The sequence below is a fragment of the Ailuropoda melanoleuca genome, chromosome X, assembly GCF_002007445.2.
Source record: "Ailuropoda melanoleuca isolate Jingjing chromosome X, ASM200744v2, whole genome shotgun sequence".
NCBI lineage: Eukaryota > Metazoa > Chordata > Mammalia > Carnivora > Ursidae > Ailuropoda > Ailuropoda melanoleuca.
Window position 1 is genome coordinate 108,871,698 of NC_048238.1, and position 14,857 is coordinate 108,886,554.

Here is a 14,857-nt window from a genome sequence, read left to right on the forward strand (position 1 = left end):
GCTGGCCACGCAGCACTTCTTTACTGAAGACTCACGTGGTGGGTCTGGGTCTGAGGACTTGCAGCTACTTTACGACACGGCCGGCCGGGCACCAAGCGGCCACCCACCTCCACATGAAAACTCCATGTCCACCTTGCTCACCCTCAGAGTTCCACTGCGTTCTCGGTTTGCAAGCCAAGCTGTGAGGTGACGACAAGGGCGCGCTCGTTCCCAAATGGGCCACTCTGCGACCCGGCTGCACGAATGATGGCGTGCAGGGACCCCCAGCCCTGCTCAGCCCAAGCGACTTCACACAACTCGAATCCACCCTGGACACTGCATTTCTTTGATGATGGTGAGCACCGGGCTGGGGTATCTGGAGTGTGGGGCCTGCCTCTGCCCCGCTCGAGCCAGCCCGAGACCTCTGCAGCTCTGGGCCCTGGTCCCACGCGTTGTTCCCCTCCAAACGGAGGAAATGCGAGAACTCTGACCTTCTGGAGAAAACACCTTGAGCTGGGGAGGAGGGGAGGAAGGTTGACCACAAACTGTTAAGGAAAAAAACCAGCATCACTTGACAAAGGAAGTTCCTTCACACCATCAGAATACAATGATCTGTTAGGTTCCATTTCATTTAATGCAAACACAAGACCGTTTTACAATTCACATTTAAACACGAGCACAAAAAAGTACAGGGGATTCTGAGATCAGTCTCCACTTCTTCCTCAGATAAGCGTCCGAGGCAGCAGGCCTGGCACTGTTCTCTGGGTCCCATGCCAGGAGGGTGCCCCCCCCCAAGCTGTCCTGCTTCCTTCCTACTGTGCTCAGAGTTACCAACAGCGAGCCTCCGCCCCCCAGGTGAGTGGCTATAGATCAGATATTCTCAATTGGCCCTTCTAGTTCGCTGCATCTTCCCCATCATCTGGGACAGGCCCAGGGTGGTCAAGGCTACTGCCAGACAGACACCGTGACAAGAGCCTGGGCTTCTGCAGGCATCCGTGCCTGCCCCCCACGCCTGGAATGAGAGCTGTGCGCACGGGTGGCGCAGTGACCTTCCCGGCCTGTCCAGTCACTAGGAGGTCCGGGTGCTGGCCTGCGGGCTTCTAAGGGAGAGCCAAAGGGGTCTCTCCAATCACCGCCCCTGAGAAAACGGATTGGCAGACAGCAGTGACTGTACGTCAGAGCGAGGGAGTGCGGGGTTTCCACCACCATGGAAGCCTCCCTGGCAAGCTCAAGCGGACAGCCGGGGGCTGGGGGGGCACACCCCACCTCAGGGCTCCTAGTAGACAAGCTCCATAGCTCCAGCCAGTGACATGCAGGCCACATCACTCCTCGTCTAGCTGCCACCGTGACTAGGACTCCTCTACCTTGCCCGTGGCGGGGAGCCGGCTCACTGACCACACGAGTGCTGCCTCCTTTTTCTTCCTCTGCGATGCCTTGGGCCCTCAGCTGGCTCCCGGCGTCCCCTGGGGAGCTGCCAGCGCCGCCCTGAGCCGTCCCCAGCGCCTGTTCCCTAGGACGCTAGGCGGCAACAGGCCGCGGATGCAACAATCCTCCAGGGCTGGGGTGGGGCCGTCGACCCTGACAGCCCCGTGGCTCTAAGCAGAGGCGTCTCGTCAGAGCCCCACGCCCGCCTTGCGGACACCTAGTCCTGGCGCCGGGGAAGGGGCCTGTCGGGGTAGAGGCGCGCATGGCAATGGATCTGAAGGGCGGCTGGACACGTCTCCCGCACAACGAGGTTTGTCAAATAGCCACGGACACCAGCACACGAGCCATGTATCCTGCAACCTGTGGGTCTGCTACGATTCCAGCTGTTTCCTTGGGAAGCCAGACTCCTCGTCCCAGCTCAGAGGACGCAACGCGTGGGGCTGTCTGCAGTGCCAAGAGGCACCTGGGGCCGTGTCAACAGGACCCCAGCTTCCTGCCGACTTAGGCTTCCGGAAGTGCTTCTGGGCACTGCAAACTGATTATCAGTAGACAGTGGCTCTAGACTTTGGCTCAGCCTCAGACAGCAGAGGCCCCAGGGACAGGACCACACTGGGCCAGAACGTTCCAGGAGGCTAGCCCAAACCAGACAGCTCCGGGCCAGGTGAGGGGCAGGCACCGCAGGGCTTTTCATCAGAACAGGGAGGGCAGAATCATCCTAGACACGCGGAGTCAGGCATGTTTCACCAAACCAAGCAAACGTCCCTTTCCCATCCCCCTCCCACCTTGAACACAATTTTAAGCACAAGACATGCCTGCCTCTGGCTTTGCCGCTGGTTCTTGACGTCTGTAGCTTTGGCTACCAAAATAAGAACACGTGCAGGGCGGAAGGGGCACACTCATTTCAATGCATAAATGATGCCTAAAAACTGATCATGCCAGCCAGGAGTCCTCTATGGGATCAGAGGGGAATCGGGCCCAGAGTCACAGCTTCCTACTTGTCCAGAAGGTTCCTAAACTCTCAGGGCAGGACTATCAAGACATGCAGGTTTGCACTTAAATAAACGAAAAGCCACCACTTGGACCAGCTCTCCGGAAGCCCAGCAGTGTAAAAGCTGCGTGGAGTGTGTGCACGTGTGTATGAGAAGGGTAGTGTGTGTGTGAGCGTGTGGTTACCTGATGCTCGCTCGTTCGCTCCTCGCAGGGGCTCCAAGCAAACCAGGTGCTAACTGGGTCCCTACTGACAGCGCTGAGGTCCCTGCCAGGGACACAGTGGTCACTGCAGCGCGTAGGGGATCACATTACCCTGGGTTCACACTCATCCCAGGAGCATCCAAGTCCTTGTGCCCTCCGTCATCTCGGTCTCCCCACTCCCCAGCTCACGAAGGCCTGGGCCAGGCTGGCTTTGGGGAGCAGCGACCCCACGGCTCCAAGGCCGGTGCTGGCTTTCTGCCAGAGTAGGTCTCGGATTCAACACCAAGTCTCTTCAGAACCTCTGTGGCAGGGCAGGCACAGAAACCAAACTCACACACACCCCGAGCTCATCCGGAAAAGTTAGAATGAGAAGCTGATGACGTCAGAAAAGCAGTAGGGCAGCTGTGGGTCCAAATGAAATAAGGAGCTGGTCACGAGCAGTGGCCCTCAGATCCGCGGTGCTTCGGGGGGCGGCGGCTCTGCAGACTGCGTTTGTAGCGTTAAGTATTTCACTAGGGAGAGAAAACCTCTATTAGGAGGGAGTCATCTCCCATCCCCAACGCGCAAAAGGTGCGAATACACACTCGAGGCTCTGCTGGGGCCTGAAACCCGGTTCCCTGTCTGTCCTGTCCAGGGGCTGGGGCAGCTTGGCCCCTCCCGGCCAACCTCCCCTCTGGCGCCCACTAGGTCCCCAGTCAGGGCGACCTCGGGCCCTGGAAAGCAGGAGGAAGGCAGACGACCCCGGTGAAGGGCTCGGCCCGTTTCCTTGTCGGTAGAACGGGCACGCGGGCACGCTCCCGGCAGGGCTTGCTGGCCAGCAGCGGACGCTCACGCCGCGGGGGCCGAGTAGGAACTAGCCAAGCGGATGCCACTGTGGAGGCCGCTTCCCTCGGTCCTCCGCCAGGGCCACGGACCCCGCACGGTGCGGCACTGTGCTCCCCATCCTAAGCAACACTTGCCCCCGCGACACCGCAATGGGCCTGTCCCCACTGCTGCTTTCGGCTTGTGACAACACCCACCCCGCCCCGGGCTCCCCAGCCTCCCTGCCTGCTCCTCGTCTTCACTGGCATGTTGCATCTGCCACCGGCTGTATCTGCGAGAGGCTGGCCACTCCAGGCCAGCAGCCTGACCTCACATGGGCTCCAATTGCCCATGGCTCCCGCACTCAGAAGGTGCTCGACTGCAGAAGGGAGAGGCATGGAGGACCAGGGGGGCATGGGCTCTCATAAGAGGCTCTGTGTTTCAGTTGAGTCCGTTGTCTTTGGGCAGTCTTCAAAACGAAAAGTCAGGGGCCTAATTTCAAGGCTTCCCCACAGCTCTGTGGGCATCTGCCTGGGCTGCACTGGTTTTCCCCGACAGGGAGCAGAGGCCCCACAGTGCACGAAAGTGCTCGACCTGCCACCAGACCTCCCTGGTGTGGCCCCACTGTCCCTGCTGTCATGAAGCTGGAATCTGGCTCATCAAGGGCAGAGTGCAGTGATTCCGGGGCCCCTGCAGCCGCTTGCTCTGGCGGGAAATTCTAGAAACAGACGCCTTCATGCTTCCCTAGCACTGTTCCACTCAGCGCGCAGCCCACTGACTAGCAGCCCTATAGCAAGAAACGAGGGCCCGTACGGCCTCACCTTGGGGCTCCTCACACACAACGGCTTCCAGGTTCTCGCCCTTCACGTAGTCTGCATTCAGACCCTCTGCAAGGGGCAAAGAGCAGAGTTGGTGACCAACATAGAACCGAAGGGCCCTGGACCAAGCCCAGGGGTTCTCATGGTCCTCAGAGAGGACCCACAGCAAAGGCCCCGAAAGCAGGCGCCGCCACATGGGAGACCGGGGGCCAGACAGCAGGCTCAGCACCAGCCATGGGCCCACATGCCAGCCCAGGGTCCAGCGAGGCAGAGAGGGAGCCAAGCACCGTATGAGGGATTGACAGATGCAGGGGGGAGGGGGGAGGGTGGCTGAACGGGGCTTCACCACAGAGATGCCAGCAAAGCGTCCTGCCAGCATACGGCCTTCCCAGCAACACCCGCACCTCTGGGCCACTGGCTCCTCCAGCCGCCGGGAAGATGTGCCTTCCGCATGCCCGCGTGGAGGGCCGTGCCCACGGGGAGCTGTGCTGGTCAGTTATATGGGCCTTCTCCCCACCGACTTCCAAGAGGGGCTCGGGGACTCTCGCAGCACCCTGTGCATGCCAGCACCCAGGTCACTGAGCATGTGGGCCTCTGAGTGGACCCCACCCTGCTGCTGCTAAGGGGGTGTCCAGAGTCGGTGTCACAGCCCTGGATAAGCCCTTATCAGAGCCCTGGGCCTGTGGGAAAATTGGGCGATGGTTCTCACAACCAAATGACTGAGCAGCACCAGACTAAGTCCCTCTGCCACCCAGGGCTCCAGCCAGGCTCCACACCTAGAAAAGGACGCCTGCCTGCTCTGGTGCTTTCCAGGTAGATTCCGGGTACGCCCAGGAAGAATGTGGGCGTGGCAAGTTGGCAGGTGTGGCTGGCCCCCTGCGGGCCAAGGCCTGGGAGGGAGCCGGCAGAGGCTGCTCCTGCCTGATGGCCAAGGGCCGGGAGAGGCAGCCCGAGCCTCCCGATCACTGTCCCACTGCCCACCTGGCATGCACTGAACACGTCTTCTGCCTGCGGGAAGCCCTCTGGCTGCTCCTCAGCGATGGCCACCCGCGGGCATCTGACTCCCAGACAGGACCCCCAACCCCACCACGCATGGCCCAGAAACAGAAGGCCTGGCTGCTGGCATCTTCCCACACCCATCAGGGCAAGCTAAAAATGGCTGCGGTCACAGCCAAGTTGGTGAGCACCAGGGAAGGGGTCAGGGTGGAGGGTGGAGCAAGAGCAGCCGGTGGGAGGGTGGACAATGACGTATTACGGCCAAAGCAGAAGAGGAAACCGAGTAAGTGGAAGCATGTCATTACCTTGACCTGCTGCTGCATCTGAAGGCAAGACACAAAGCTTAGGGCCCTGGAGCAAGAAGCGAGCCCCTGGCACTGACCCTGTCACACTGTGACTTTGTCACTAGGGCAGAGATGGAAAGCAGAGGGCCCCCAAAGCCTGGGCCCCTCTGGTGGCAGCAAAGGCTGGAAGCCCCTGAGCACCGAGACCGGGACAGGGCCCCCTAGCGGCCACGCCCCATCTCCCTGGGGCTTCCCCCGGTGCTCTGCCTTCTGTCACCTCCATGCTGTGCTGGCTGTGGCCACTCTGGGTAGAGGCTTGGCAGAAAGGGTAGGAATGGGAAGTCCCGACCCCAGCTTCTCAGGGGGCTTAGTTGTTCCACAAACATCCATGGGGCTCCTCCCAATTCTGGCCCAGCCTGGGTGCCAGGGACACATCCGTGGATGAAGCACACACACTCCCCCACGGAGCTGCCACTCCGGAGCGCGATGTGGGGCCGTGGGCAGTCAGACGCAGGAACCCAGCCCAATTCGGCCCCGCGGGCTCCAGGCCCGGTCGGCAGGGGGCGCTGTGGCAGCACGCAGCACAGGCGTCTGCTGAGTCCCACAGGCTGGGAGAGCAAGAAGGCTTCCTGGGATGGTGCCCCAGGCCCAAGGATGAGAGCAGCTAGGTGAGAAGTGGGACAGCAGAGAGAGCAGGACACACTCAGGGAGGGAGTATGGCTTCTGGGGACAGGGGTGGCTGGCGTGGTTGGAGCCAAACCAGGAAGGGCTTTGAATTGCCAAGCTCAGTGTCTGGACCAGGACCTGGAGGGCAGTGGGGAACATGGGAGGTCCAGGCAGAGCCATCGCTCTGGCTGCTCCAAGCAGAGAGGAGTATGGGGGCGGGGGAGCAGGGCAGGCGGGAGGCTGACGGAACCATCCCGATGGAGGAGGGGAGACCTGGTCCTGGACAGGCAGACGCTATGGTGTGGTGATGGAGGTGTGGCCCCAGAACAGACCTGTGCAGGGGGCACCAGCCCTGGGAAGGGGAACCCACTCACGTGGGAGGAATCCGAGACAGGAGCGGAGACGACCGACAAATTCTGAAGAGTGCTGACAGTGCGGGGGTGGATACGGAAGGGAGGTCTTTTTCAAATTTGGGGGATGTGCCACACTCAGCTCCCTTCTGTGTGAGGACAGTGCTTGCACAAGTGTATCCAGGGAAGGGACTCAGGACATTGTGGGTTCAACAATGACGAGGGCAGCCTTGACAGATGGGAGGGGAAAGTGGGCGTCAAGGAAGGGGACGGAGGAACAGTGAGATTCCAGAGGCTGATGGGGACCAAGGACGCGGGTGTGGTGTGAAGTCTGCAGCGGGGGGGGGCCCACTCAGACTGAGGGGGGCTGGGGAGGGGGAGCCCTCAGTAGCCACTGAAGCACACCTGCCTCCCCGGCCTGTGCCTCCCCGACCAGCAGGCTGCCCTCAGAAAGACTGCAGAGCCATGTCCTCCCACAGACTGACTCACAGCCTGAGTCCGTCCTCAAGGCCCCTTCTTTTTGGCTTATTCTCCCTCCAATATCACATGAGTTGTTCAACTCTGTATGCCAAGGCCCTCATGGTCTCATGTTCTTTGGCTTTGCCTGCTAATCCAATTTGCAAAGCCTCACACCTGTTTTAGAAAACGAGTGTAAAAATTAGATATTTTCACTTGACTTAGTGGCCCCGCCCGTGTCTCTTAACTGCTCGGCCCTCCCTGTCCCTGCCTCTGGCTCCCCTGTGGATCCAGGGCTTCTGGTCTGCATTCCGTTCTTTCAACAGTCCTCTGAGCCTGTTTCCTTGCCGATAAAGTCAGGGTGCCCTTGAACCTGGGGCTGAGGGGGGCAGTCTCAGGGCGGGACCCCACATGCAGCACTTGACAGTGGCTGGGAAGCCGTCCGCACCGTAACTCTGTTACACAACAGGCTTCTTCACGGATCCAAGCGCCGTGCTCCGGCGTATGGAGGCATCCTACCCAGCTCTGACAAGCACGGACTGCACACATCTCCCCGTTAGGGTGATGGTGCCGTGGCCACGTCCTCTGCCCCGTCACCTATGGATGTGACCTTATTTGGAAAATTGTCTTTGCAAGTGTCATTAAGGATCTCAAGATGAGGTCATCCTGGATTTACGGTGGACCCTACCTGTGATGACAGGTGTCCTTAGAAGAGGAGAAGGCACACAGACACAGGAAAAGGCCATGTGAAGGCAAAGGCAAAGATTGGAGTGGTGGGGCCACAAGCCAAGGGACACCCAGACCCACCAGAAGCTGGAGGAGGCAATGAAGTATCCTCCCCTACAGCCTCCAGGAGGTACAAACCTGCTGATACCCTTGATCTTGGACTTCTGACCTCCGGAACTGTGAGAGAATAGATTCTGTCATTTTAAGCCACTCCATTTCTTTGCTTTTGAACTAGGACAAAAGAACTCTAAGGACAATCCAGCTTCTAGTTCCGTACTCTTTCTTGACACCTCCCTGTTCACACCACTCTACAGCCAAGCTTGTGGGTCCATGGTGGGTCAATATGATCTTAAGCACGGCAACCATGAACAGTTGAGCAGGTTGTGCACTGAAACACGAACGGTGACCCTGGAGTACTGCTGTGCACAGACTGTGTATATGGTGGCCCCAGTCAAGAACATCGTATAAGAGTAAGAGAAGCGAATATGACTGTCAGAGGAACAAAGAGGTGGAGACTGCTGCATTACCTACATCTAAGCATTCTGGGGCCCAGGCTCAGTTGTTGGCTCCAGGTTAGAATTAAGGGCAGAGGCCCAGAGAAAGGGCAGGGAGGGGAAGCCTCACAAAAGATGCTCCTAAGCTCAGGAAAGAGGAAAACCACGCTTGAGCCAGGCCCTCTCACTTGAACTAAAAACCGCCAGTCCTAGAGACACACTGTCAGCAAGCAGTGACACATCAAAGCCGTGCTGGTGACCCGAGCAAGGGCGCCGTTCTTGCTCACCCTTGCCAGCATCCCCACAGGGCTCCCAGCCCAGGGCCCCACAGGCTGGGAAGATGGGGCTCTGTGTGTCACTATTCGACTTACAACTCCGATGCTCTCAGCTACAGTATAAAGTGAAAGCAACCTTTCGCACGTGAAGCACGTGGGGAGGGGTGCAAACCCCACCCTCTATTCTGCCCCTTGCCTTCCTGCTCCTTGAAAGCCCTTTGTCGTTCCGGGGGCGTGCTGGCTCTCGGAGCCCTCAGCTGGCTGCCTCGTGCTCCCAAGGAGGCCAGGGCAAGGAGCAGGCGAGGTCTGAGGCTGAGTGGACAGCCCAGGCTCTCTCCCGCTCTGGGAGAGACAAACGTCAGCGTCCCTGGGTGCTGCCCACAGAAATACGGCCCGTTCACACTTCGGTCCGGCCGCGACCCGTCCACCCCGGAAAGGCCACTCAGGAGTTGGTCTCGGGCAGGCTGTGGAATGGACCCGAATCGTATCCCCGTTTCTGCCCCCCTCCCCTGAAAGACCTGGCCACTCGGTTCGGAGGCCACAGGGTGGCTGCACTCACGCTGGATGCTGAAGCAGAACTTCTTCTGCTGGTAGGAGATGTAGCTGGAGACCGCGCCGATCAGGGCCATGGCCAGGGCGCTGGCCACACCCGCGATGGTGCCCGCCTCGGCCGACACTCCTAGGCAAAGCGGAGGGGGGAGATGTGAAGAGACGCGGCACCAGCAGCCCCTCGAGATCGGCTCGGGCACCTGGCTCTCCTCCCGCCACTGAGCTAAGCTCATTCAAACGCCCGCGACCCCAAGCCAGTGTGACACGGCAAAGTCACTTCTATCTGAGGCCCTTGCCAAGTGCTTCTTGCTTTCCATAAGGATTTCCACCTTGGGAAACCTGGGTCTCAGGCCAGCAGGCTTCCTTCCCGTGGGGCCACCTGCCTGGGGACCCCGATTTTCATGCTTAATTCTTTTAAATCACTGGGTCCCTCCGCTGCTGGCTGGGTGGCTCTCTACCAGAAACAGTCAGGGGAAGGCCGGCACTAGGTCTCCTTGGGACACAAACCCACCAGATTCAGAGTCGTCACTGCCATACCGACCATCACCTGAAAGAAGGACAAAAGCCGTGAGCCCGCATTCCCCCAGCTTGTGCACAGCCTCTTCCCGAATGACTCTGATTTCACCGCTGCCACAGCACCTCCCCCCAAGTCAATCCCCAGTGGGCTTCTCCCTGATTCTGGCAAGACCCGCTTCCTTATGCCTATCGGATGCAAAGCCCAGACTGCAGGTACAACACGTTATCTGTAGGAGGACAGTGACCGCCCTGAGCATGGGTTCTAGCCCGGCTCTTCATACACGACAGTCTTCGCAACACGGTGAAGCAGGCGCGTAGCCACCCAGATCTTACAGGGGAGGGAGCAGGCTCACAGGTGAGGGACTTGCCAGCAGGTGGCAGAGCTGGACCCATGCCAGGGACCCTCCTTCTGGATGCTCGCACTACATGTAGCCCATGTATGTACTATCTCCTGTAAGAAGTCTCGATTCTTTATCTGACTGCAGAAAATGCTTAAAATTTGTTTTTTTTAAACAAGGATGGAAGACTAGCATTAAAACAACTCATAATTCCACCACCTAGAGAGATCTGCAGTTAATATTTCAAATTACTTGCCTCCTGGGCCTAGTGCTTGACATGCTTTTCCTCACACCCAGACGTCTCCGTTGCTGTAATGTAGGTACGTACACAGCTGCAGGAGCGTTCAAGGCCTCCCAGCTCTACCTCGGCACATAAGCAAATGGAGGCTGGCAGTCCCTGATCCAGTATTTTGAAATTCAAAAGGCTCCGAAACATCACGGAATGGAGAACAGATCAGGGGGTGGCAGGGAATAAGGCAGGTGGGGGGTGACGGTGTGACTCTGAAAGGGCCCTGCGGTGACTGGTCTCTATCGGGGCCCTGGTGGTGGTCACACGCGCCTATACCTACGAGCGCGATAAAACTGCGCAGAACTGCACACACAGGCCGTTTGTCAGCCTTGAGCGCTCCCTTCTCCTCAGGGCAGAGTGCTCCTTCATGGAGGGAGGCTGTACCCCAGGGCCCAGGGTACATTCATGGACTGTAACACACACGCCCCTCTGCTGGGGGGTGCTGGTAACAGGGGAGGCTGTGGGTGTGGGGAGCAGGGACCATAATTTTGCTGTGAACCTAACATTGCTCTGAAAAATAAAGTCTATTTTTTTCAAGAGTGTGGGGGGTAGAAAATGAGGTTTGTTATGTTCCCACTTAGGGCTGAATCCTTGAGCTAAAGATCCCTGACTGGATATGAACGGTTATTTCCAAAACAACCAGCACTGGCTTTTTCAAAAGCACGGTCCGCGCTGTCGGAGAGCAGCAGCAGCAGACAGGACAGCACAGGGTCTTCTGTGTATCAGCAGGTCGGCAGAGAGGTCGCTTGTGAGGGCCTGGAGTCTGACGGTGTCGGCCCATCGGTGGGCCCTTCTGCTGTGCTGGGATGTGGCCACTGCCAAGGGTAGAAGGAGGCCCCTCCTAGGCATCCCCTGCTGATGGGCTCATGTCAGCAGATTTCCAGACAGGTTTGAGCAATTCAACCTCGTCTTTCACCTCAAGTCTTGAACCTCACAATCTCTATGACTGTGAGCCACAAGAATGTTACATGAAATGTGGACAGGGTGGCATTATCCATACAAGCCGAAAAGTGGAAACCACCCAAAGGTCTATTAGTTAATGAACTGGTAAAGAAGATGCTTTTGGAATTTATGAAAAGGGCTTAATTATCCCTAATGTAAAAGGAGTCCTTAAAAGTCAACAAGAAAAGATGCAGACTCCAGTTTAAAAAAAAAAAAGGGCAACGAATGTGAACAGGCAATTCAACACAATATATTAGGAGGGTCTAGTAAGACCTAGAGGTAAAAAGTGTTCCACCTCTCTTGTAGTCAAAGAAATGCAAACATCAACAGGATAGCAAATTTACACCAATCAAATTTACAACGATTACAAAACTAGGATACCCAGGGAAGTTGAGGACAGGAGCAAACAGCGGTAGGAGGGGACTCCAGTACAACCTCAGGGGAATACCATTTTGCAGTACACTTGAAGAGTCGCATCATTAAAACCTTATACGTCCTGTGACCCAGCAAGTCAACATCTGACACACAATGACGGTTTTGTGTATTTGGCTATGAGGAGGTAAACAGCCAGAGGGAGAGACCTCTCAAAATAGGCACTGGTTAAATAAATGATGGTATAACATCATGTAGTCATTAACACAATATTTTAGAGTCCTCTTTAATGACCAAGAAAGATATTCAGGTTACTGCTGAATAAAAACTGGTTTTAAAAAAGTAGCATGGTCCCATTTTTATAAAAATAAATATTTACAAATGTAATATTATCTAGAGAAAAAGTACTGCAAGCGTATACTCCAAAGTATTACTGGTGATTCTTCCCAGATAGTGAAACAATAAAGGAGTATTTTCATATAATTTGTAAGAAATGTTTAAAATACACCAGCCCCTATCTTCCCATAACTGGAGGGACAGCTCAAAGAAGCTATTCCACAGGTTGCTGGCAGAATCTTCATTTTCAAGGACGGTATGTTTTGTATCCTCACCTGCCTTCTGGGTTCACTACTACATACAGAAGAGACGAGAGTTGTCCTCTCTTGTTCTAGAAGTTCCCCTGTACAGCATAGCTCATACTGCCATTTGCTTTCAGTACAGAAGCCTATACATCCTGCCACAGCGCTAGGGACCCTTGCAACTGTAGGGACTGTCAGAGCGGCAGCTCCCCCACAGCTAGAACAACTCCTACGGCTATAGTGACCACTGTACCTACAGGCAACGCTAGAACAGGAGGCATTACCTCGGTGAGAAGCCCTAAATACGCCCTGTCGTGAACACAGGTGTCAGATCCAGAGCGTCCTCAAATACAAGACGGCAATGCACGTACATGCACACACACGTCAGTCTTCAGTCCGCCACAGCCACGGTCCCAGGAAGCAGGGATGCAAGGCAGGTATCTGCCCTCCTCTGACAACAGCACACAGCCCAGGGCTCACAGTGAGCGCCTGACACATCTGATTTGCCAAGGGCACGGAGAGCCACAGAGCAGTGGGGAGATTCTATCTAGAACTGCAGCGGGGCGGCGGGGTGGGGGGATGTTCAAGTATTTAAGGACTTTCGTAACTATTTTAGTCTTCCAACAGCCACAGCTAGGACTGTTAGATTTTTTTAAAAATTTATTTTCATTATAAGATGGGCAGCTGAAATGCAAAATAAAAAAAAGTTAAAAATAAAGAAGGAAAAGGACTTGCTTCAAATGACCCATGGATACAAAGTCAAGTCAAACTGAAAAAACTGTCCAGAAGATGGTGGCCTCAGCTAACCCCTGGGGATGCCTTCCCCAGTGTCCCAGAAAGTCTTAAAGGTGCGGATCTCCTCCATCCCCCGCCTCCGCGATGAGAAAGCTCACCCTCCAGCCAGAACACTGTACAGCTACCGCCCCATGACCATCTTTAAGGAGAACCCTCCCGAGAATGGAAAGGCTGTGACCCTGGATACCGGCAAGTATCAGTCAGTGGCCCATCCCTTTAGGTGCTCTCCCCAACCCGCTCTCCCCTCCCCTCCCCAGTGGATTCCCTGGGTCAACTTATCAAAGGCTTTTGGACAACATGCCAGTAGGTGCTAATGACACCCCCCCCTCCACTCCAGATCCTTTACCAACTCCGAACAGATGCAAGGAGCCAGAGGAAGATCAAGCAAAGCATTTGCTTAACAAAGAGGCTGGACAAGTACAGCAGCTCCATCAAGGTCAGGGCTTCCTTAGAGGACCTGGCCTGTGGCCAAATGGAAGCTTCCTGTTTGTCCTCTCCCCCTCACGAAATCCCCTCGGAGCTTACCTGGGGGAAAGCTGGGTTTACAGACCAGATCACAGAGTTTACGATCTCTAAGAGTGCACTTACTCGGCCAGAGGGCCCTTTGGGGTCCAGGAGAAAGCATTTCATGCCATGACCCCATCACAGACGCGGCCTAGATGGTCATCAGCTGAGCCCATCAGGTGTGTCAGGGAGGCATGCATGAGAGGGTCTTTTCCATTTTAGTCCCCCTGATTTCAGCAAACACTTGGGGTGCCAGGGATATGTAGGAAAAAGGTGCCTGCTTTTGGGAAGCCAAATACAGCCGGAGTGAAAGTGTGTGATTCGGTCCAGTACACGCTAGCCTGCGCCCACAGGATGACGGAGAGTCGAGGAAGAGAACGAAGACAGGCCGGGGCTGTGGCACCCGAGGGCCATCCTGGGCCAGGCCGAAGATGGCCACAGAGTGGAGAAGCCTCCAGAGTGGAGGTGATCTTTGAGGCGTCTCTTAAGGGACGGGGAGCTCAGCCCTCTCCGGGAAATGAGCGGAAATTCATCTGGTGGAAGAGAAACAGCAGGCGTGAAGGCACAGGCTGTTTGCAGATTTGCAGATGAAAGGAACCTGGTGCTCCGTGGCAGACAGAGAGCTCAGCAGGCTAAGGGGCTTGAAATTATCCTGTTGGCGGTGGGGAGCCATTAAAGAGGCTTGATTTTTGGCTTCTTTAAAAATGTTTCCCTGTATTTAATTAAGAAAAATTTCAAACATACTAAAAAGTTGAAAACATCGTACAGTGAACACTCCTACCCACCCTCTGCATTCTACAGCATTTGGCACTATGTGCTTTATCACGTGTCCGTCCGTCCATCCCTCCATGCATTCACCAGTTTCTCTTATTTCCATGCTGCATCTCAAAGGCAGTCGCAGACATCCGTTCACGCCGCCCCTAAACGTATTATGACCTCTGGTTCCATATTTGCTCAGGATGCCCTTTATTAAGGTAAAATTTACACATGGTAAAATACATAAATCTCATGTGTATCATTTGATAAGTTTTAGCAGATGCAGACCCTGTGAGACCCATACGTCCACCAAAATATACAACAGCACCGTCGCCCCAGAAAGTTCTCTTACGTCCCTGCCCAACTGACCCCTGTCCACATCCCAACCCCGGCAGCCATGATCTCATTCCTAACTTTATAGATCAGTTTTGCAAGTATTAGAATCTCACATGATTGGTCTCATATAGTATGCGCTCTCTTTTCATTGACTTCTTTCACTCGGCATAACGTTTTTGACATTTACCCATGTTTTTATATCGGTAATTCATTCTGTCATATGCATACATAAATACATCACAATTTGTCTATTCATTCTGCTGCTGGTACTCAGGCTGTTCCCAGTTTTTGTTTTTGTTTTGCTGTTATAAATAAAGCTGCTATGAATATTCTTTTTAAGTGTTTTTTGGACAGAAGCTCTCCTTTCTCTGGAATAGGAGTGAGACTGCTGAGTCACTGGGCAGATCTATGTTCAGTATTT

The 14,857-nt window shown here is 55.6% G+C and overlaps 1 protein-coding gene across 1 annotated transcript in view; it reads right to left on the minus strand.

Annotated features, from left to right (window-relative positions):
- Positions 1–594: 594 nt before the first annotated feature.
- The window catches only part of CD99L2 (CD99 molecule like 2), a 28,079-nt gene continuing 13,816 nt past the window's right edge, over positions 595–14,857 (minus strand). Inside the window, exons 6-10 of the mRNA XM_034649060.1 lie at positions 9,522–9,557; positions 9,021–9,140; positions 5,516–5,533; positions 4,218–4,283; positions 595–3,107 (exon numbers count right to left, since the gene is read on the minus strand). Of these exons, the coding sequence (XP_034504951.1) occupies positions 3,043–3,107; positions 4,218–4,283; positions 5,516–5,533; positions 9,021–9,140; positions 9,522–9,557 (305 nt within the window). The 3' untranslated portion in view covers positions 595–3,042. The remainder of the gene's footprint in view (positions 3,108–4,217; positions 4,284–5,515; positions 5,534–9,020; positions 9,141–9,521; positions 9,558–14,857) is intronic.